This window comes from Engystomops pustulosus, unplaced genomic scaffold, assembly GCF_040894005.1.
Source record: "Engystomops pustulosus unplaced genomic scaffold, aEngPut4.maternal MAT_SCAFFOLD_882, whole genome shotgun sequence".
Classification (NCBI taxonomy): Eukaryota; Metazoa; Chordata; class Amphibia; order Anura; family Leptodactylidae; genus Engystomops; species Engystomops pustulosus.
Genome location: NW_027285761.1, coordinates 19,568 through 26,575, shown reverse-complemented (window position 1 = coordinate 26,575; position 7,008 = coordinate 19,568). Strand labels below are relative to the sequence as shown.

At 41.8% G+C, this 7,008-nt stretch overlaps 1 protein-coding gene across 1 annotated transcript; it reads left to right on the top strand.

The window, feature by feature from the left end:
• Positions 1-29: 29 nt before the first annotated feature.
• Positions 30-4,207, top strand: LOC140112569 (uncharacterized). The gene has a single exon (XM_072132549.1). The coding sequence runs from the start codon at positions 85-87 to the stop codon at positions 1,492-1,494; it is 1,410 nt and encodes a 469-aa protein (XP_071988650.1). The 5' UTR covers positions 30-84; the 3' UTR covers positions 1,495-4,207.
• Positions 4,208-7,008: the final 2,801 nt, after the last annotated feature.

Genomic DNA, 7,008 nt, shown 5'->3' with positions numbered 1-7,008 from the left:
AAGGTATGTCAAAAAGTACAATCAGTTTTTTCTTTTTTTTTCTTTTTTGCAGATGATTGTAGCAGGAGGTTAGAGGGTGATGAGATGTTATCAGAATTTGTAGAAGATGATGATGGTATCATACAAGATGTACATGAAGAGCTTTTTGATTCATCACGGACTGTCGAACACGATAAAAATCATGAAAATGGACTCGTACATCAGAGAATTCACACAGGGGAGGAGATATTTCCTTGTGCAGAATGTGGGAAATCTTATACTCAGAAATCAGATCTTGTTGAACATCTTGATATCCACACGGGAGAGAAGCCGTTTTCATGTTCCGAATGTGGAAAAAGTTTTACTCAGAAACCATATCTTCTTATACATCAAAAAATCCACACGGGAGAGAAGCCGTTTCCTTGTCCAGAATGTGGGAAAAGTTTTACCCGGAAATCATATCTTCTTATACATCAAAAAATCCACAGGGGGGAGAAGCCGTTTCCCTGTCCAGAATGTGGGAAATGTTTTGCTCAGAAATCACATCTCACACAACATAAAAAAACCCACACGGGAGAGAAGCCGTTTCTATGTCCGGAGTGTGGGAAATGTTTTGCTCAGACATCGCATCTCATAAAGCATAAAATAATCCATACGGGGGAGCGGCCGTTTCCATGTTCAGAATGTGGCAAATGTTTTGGTCAGACGTCACATCTCGCACAGCATAAAAAAATCCACACAGGAGAGAGGCCATTTCCATGTTCAGAATGTGGGAAAAGTTTTCCTATGAAAACAGATCTCGTGAAACATCAGAGAATTCACACAGGAGAGAAGCCCTTCTCATGTGGAGAATGTGGGAAATGTTTTCACCAAAAAGCATCTCTCATCACACACGAAAAGACTCACATGGCTAAAGCATTTTCATGTGCAGAATGCGGGAAGAGTTTTTATCAGAAAAGGCATCTTGATAGACATCAACAAATTCACACAGGAGAGAAGCCACACGGGTGTCCAGAGTGCGGGAAAATATTCACAAGAAAAGAGACTCTAGTTGAACATCGAAAACTTCACGCGGGGGAGAAGAAGCCCTTCTCGTGTACACATTGTGACAAATGCTTCACTTTGAAATCACTGATGGTGAAACATCTTTTAGTTCACACAGGAGAGAAACCGTTCTCCTGTTCTGAATGTGAGAAATGTTTCTCGCGGAAAGATTACCTCACGCACCATCAGAAATCTCACACGGGGGAGAAGCCGTATTCATGTACAGAATGTGGGAAATGTTTCACTGCAAAATCGACTCTTGTGGTCCATCAGAGAAGCCACACGGGAGAGAAGCCATTCTCATGTACAGTGTGTGGAAAGTGCTTTAAGCAAAAGTCAGTCCTGAACGCTCATCATAGAACCCACTCGGGGGAAAAAGCGTTTTCGTGTTCCGATTGTGGCAGATGTTACACCCACAGGTCGGATCTTCTTAAACATCAAAGAACTCACACGGGAATGAAGCAGTTTTGATGTCCAGATTGTGGGAGATGTTACAGCTACAAATCAGATCTTCTTAAACCTCAAAGAACTCACACGGGGCAGTAGATATTTTCATTAATGTGTTTAATTGGCAAATCATAAAAGAAAATAATTTGGTTAAAACAGTTTGATGATCTTTGTGTTATAAGGGCACATGAATGTAGATCGGTGTGAGCAGCAGATTATCCAGATCATTCTCCAGTAGTGGAATAGTAAAAGGGACGTTATTACTGAACAGAACTTCTCAGCACACGGGATAACATGTCTGTCCTGCTATCAGGAAGGAAAGATGTCCGAGCCGTCTCTTCCTGTCTCAGAGAGTGTTTTTTTTTTTAAACAGCCCAACTTTATTAACATTTACAATATCCCTGGACAAAGGCTCCTACATACAGAAGTAGTAGTTACATACAGTAATGACTATTATTCCAACACTTCCAATCTTCCAACTTGGTTCTTGGCAATGGCTTGGTCATGGCATCCGCTATCATCTTGTCAGGTTCGCAGTAGATAAAGTCAATGGGGCTCACAGACCCTTAGTAAATAAGCCCACTGATACCACGTTCCACTAAATCTCGCAGGTGGTGATGTCTTACATCAATGTGCTTGGTCCTGGTCCTCGAGCCTTTCACTGATGGCGAGTTTAATACATCCTTGGTTGTCTTCATAAATCGTAACAGGTTGAGTTGGAGTTTTACCAAGTTCCTCTAACAGTTGTTTCAATCCGGTTTTCCTCCCGCACTCCAAAACACGCTGGTAGGTAGATTAGATTGTGAGTTCCCCCCCCCCCCTGTTTGAGCATTTAAAAATGTTAAATAGTGGTGATAAGGAGTAGGGATACTCAACCTAGGCATATATCTGACAGAAGCGATATAAAGCACTAGGATATCCAATCAAATTAGAGCGCAGTCAGGGTTGGGAGTAAAAGGGACCATTTAGCTATATTTCATATAGACAGCTATAAGCGGCGGTGTAGGAGTAAGCTGGTCATACAAACAGTGTCAAAAGTGTGTGAGCTAATCTATAAGCAGAGAATAAATGTATTGTGTGGTTGCTGGGAGAGAGTGGCCAAGCGGAGCCGGTTAATATTCAAGTGGGACACATTGACAGTCCACATCAGACCATCACTAGGTACTAGTTACCAGTGTAAGGCCCCCTGCTTTACCACCAGAGTCTATAACGATCTCCCGAAACAAACGAACAAGTGTAAACACACATCTACGCCCCCATAATTCATACTCCCGCCTCTCTCTATAGTGTGAATTAAAAACCCACTCCCACCACACTAAGTTTTTAACAGTTTTTTGGTTAGTACATATATTTCAAACAATGAATAACACAGACACAGTTCTGGTTTTATTAATATAGGCGGTCCCCTACTTAAGGACACCCGACTTACAGACAACCCATAGTTACAGACGGACCCCTGTGACCTCTGGTGAAGCTCTCTGGATGTTACTATAGCCCCAGGCTGCAATGATCAGCTGTAAGGTGTCTGTAATGAAGATTTATGGATAATCCTTGGTCCAATTACAGCAAAAAAATGTTTAAACTCCAATTGTCACTGGGCCCAAAATTTTTTTGTCTGGATCTACAATTATAAAATATACAGTTTCGACTTACATACAAATTCAACTTAAGAACAAACCTCCGGACCCTATCTTGTACGTAACCTGGGGACTGCCTGTAATGGAAATAAAAGTTAATTTTTATTCATCCTTATTTTTGGTCTACGGAGCTTTTGCTTGCAGAAATGCAATTGGAGTGAATTTATTTACACGTCGGCACAAAGTGTCCATTGTCGCTATGATATCAGGGCGAGTAGTCGTGGCTATGTTGTTTGCTTAGCACCTTATCATCATTCCATCTTCTCCATACTTTTGTAAATAACCTTTTGCAACTAATCTTGCCTTAAAGCTTACACTTTACCATCAGTCATACATGCTATTGCTTTCTTCCCCTGTGGTGGCTTGGTAATCTTCCATGTCTGAAGCTGTTGAAGGGATTCGATCTCTCATGACTGAGTATAATCAGCCTCTTGGTGCTGTAACTAGTGCAGTTCGTCTTTGATATTTCCTTCTGCAAGACTATGACCCTCTCTTGTGATGATGCAGATGTGATCATTAAAAGTAACTCCATTCCCTTCTCTTGTGAGTTTCTTCACTGATAACAAGTTGCTTTCAAGACTTGGAACATAGAGAAGATCCTTTCCTTGTATCTTTCTGGTTTGTGTGGAGGGCACCCCTGACTAGATAAGGAAGGTGCCCTGGGACTGGAGGCTGGGGTGGTTTCCTTGTAATTAGCCTTATTTTGGGCTGCTGGCACTTTAATGTTAAGGGGGCGGGCTTGTATTGGGGCTAACATCTCTCCCCTCTGGCTACCTCACCACGTCCCCCCTAGTTTCCGTGGGGTTTTATAAGCCCCTGTTTCCCTCTCACCTACCTCTTGGCTCCGAAGCGGCCCCCCCTCCCTCCCTGTGTTGTGTTTCTTGTTGTTTTATGTCAATCTATGTGGTTTTTTTTCTTGTTTATCTCTAAAGTCGCAGCTGGTGGAAAGTGGAAGGTGATGGAGAATGCTCGGTTGGCCGACTTGCCAGCTGCCATACAGCGGCCGAGCACGATGAGACCGGATAAAAAATCAAGTGCCTTAAGCGTTTGGCATTGTTTGTGTGGAGGAAATAAAGCTGTGACCTTTATACACCCAGCAAGCGTTGTGATGTGTTTTATTTATAGTTGGTTTATAAGCGGTTTATCTCAGCATTAATGTGCCCATGTGTTTTGCTTAAAGGGTAGTTCATACCTTCAATCTTGGAGAGACTTGGCAGTGGAGGCAGCATCTCCTATTCCTTCTGAACTTATATACTGACCATTGGCTAAGCTGACTTTTTCTGACCTGCTTTGGTCTAGCTTAGATATTTGTGCTATGGCATGTAGCAGCAGAGTCTATACACCCTACACGCCTCGCAGATCTGCCTGTACTTGCCTGACTCTGCAGTTTGCCTTCAATGACCAGGTGGTTTCTTGCATACAAAGCTTTCACGTGTTTCCTTCTTATATGTGTTGAATAGTCCTGTGTCTGTAATGCGGATCCTGCGCTTGACACATCGCTGCTGCTTGCACTCTCTGTTTTTCTCTTGTACTCCTCCACAAGTTTGCCTTTCCTCTAATGTGAGCGCATCATCTGACCGTGCATCCAGTGCGGTGACCAGCGTTTCATGCTTTCTGGGAGACCGATGAGTAACATGGAAGACCTTTATGTCTTCTCGTACAACGCGCAAACGCTCCACTATTTCTAGGGGGTCTCTGATGGAGTCCTGCATATTCTGGCCCTTGCTTATCCTCATTAGATAAAGGTTATTGCTGAGATTTGTTCTTTCATGCACTCTCTGTAGCTCCTTCCACATGTCCATTGCAGTTTTATATTTGCATACAGGGCCGGCTCCAGGTTTCAGTGGGCCCCTGGGCGAAACAGCCTCAGTGGGCCCCTTAACAGTGAACTCATGTGACGGCATTAAAAACAGATAAACTTAAAACACCAAATATGAAACATTTTATTTATATGCATTGTAAAGAGGTAAACTTAGAAAAAGAACATTAGTGCAAAACATTTGTAAAAGTGCAATGTACCCAAGGACTTCCATGCATTGTAAACAGGTAAACTTTAAAAGAACATTAGTGCAAAACATTTGTAAAAGTGCAATGTATCCAATGGAATAGGCCTTTTAAAAAGTTATTCTTCTTGTTTTTTCATCTGCCAAACGGTGTATCACCTGATTAAAATCTACACATTGCGCTTCTTTCGACTCAATTGAAAGTATTGCCAAGGCATTTAACCTGTCTTGCGACATCTGGGACCTTAGGTAGTTTTTAATTAACTTTAGTTTGCTAAAGCTCCTTTCAGCTGATGCGACTGAAACTGCTATTGTTAACAACAGTCGCAATGCTAAAACAAGATTTGGAAATGCTGGAACGAGTGAGCGAGATACTATATACTGTAAAGTCTCCTGTGGGCCTAGATGATCAGGAAGCATCCTAGCGAGTGTCTTCAGCTCCTCTAGCATAGTCTCTCCATCAACCCCTGGATCCGAGAACCTTAAACAATGTTGCTGTAACACAGGCAAATCAATGGCTGCCTCCTTGAGGTCATTGAGAAATCCAAACTTGGCAGTGAATTTTTGCAAAAAAACAAATCTTGTTCTTATTTCCGCAAGGACAGTGTTCAATAGAGGCTTGAAAAAGGTTTCTTCAAATTCTGTCCTTGGATTTGAAAATGACGATCCACTTGCTTGCTGGCATGCTGGCTCTTGGCAATCTTTTTCATTGCACTGTCGTGTTTTCTTTCTGACTCTGTTGGTATATCCAGCTTCTCACAAATACCTGCAGCTTTACACTCAGCTTCTTTAAAACCCGACAGCAAGTATTCGTTAAACGCAGTAGTAACAGACTCAACAAGCGGAATAACATGAGAAAGGTTCATTGATTGTGCTTGGACAGCATGGCTAATATGGTTTACCTGTAGAAGAAAGTGATACCATACACACAACGAGACAACAAACGGATATTTACAAATGGAATCTAAGATAATCTTTGCCTCGCTGAATGTGTCACTAGAAAATTTGTTACCATGAGTAAATACTTCCAAGGCTTCAACTAGTTGGGGAAACTGTAATAAAATGGCTTTCACAGCTTCAAGACGAGCGCACCAACGTGTCTGAGACAAAGCCTTGAGTGTTAGATGGGACAAATGTTCAGAGGCCACTTCCCACCTTTTAGTTGCTCCTGAGAAAAATGTATAAATCCGATTGAGAACGTCATAAAAGTGCTTGGCTTGGCTGGAGCTCTCTGCAGCATGAACTATAACAAGGTTCCAATTATGTGGAGAACATGGCACAAAGAAAGCATAGGGATTTTTTTCTAAAATAATGGCCTGCACTCCCTTGTATTGTCCCCTCATATTAGCACCATTGTCGTAGCACTGACCTCTTATGTCTGAAACGCATAGGCCAAGTTTGGTCAGTCTTTCCAAGACAACACTAGCAAGATTTATACCAGTTGTTTCTGTGACGTGTAGAAATTCCAAAAAGCTTTCCTTAACCTCCACATTGTCAATGTCCACATATCTCAGCACAAGTGATAACTGCTCTTGTTTGGAGATTTCTGGTGTGCAGTCCACTATTATGCTAAAAAATTTAGCTTGCTTAATTTTTTTAACTATAATTTCAATGACCTCATCTGCAATCAAACGAAGAAAATTATTTTGCATATCTTTACTAAGATAATGCACGTTGGTTTTCTCTTTAGCACGCTGCATGTGCTCCTTCAAAACCAAATCAAATTCAGAGATCAGCTCCAATAATTGCAAAAAAATCCCATTATGATCAGTAAATACTGTATCTGATGATCCTCTGAATGGTAGATTATTTTTTGCCATCCATCTAATAACCTTCAGTAACCGCAGCAACACCTCACGCCACCGTTGCTCTTCCAAATGGAGTTGTTGGCGCAAATC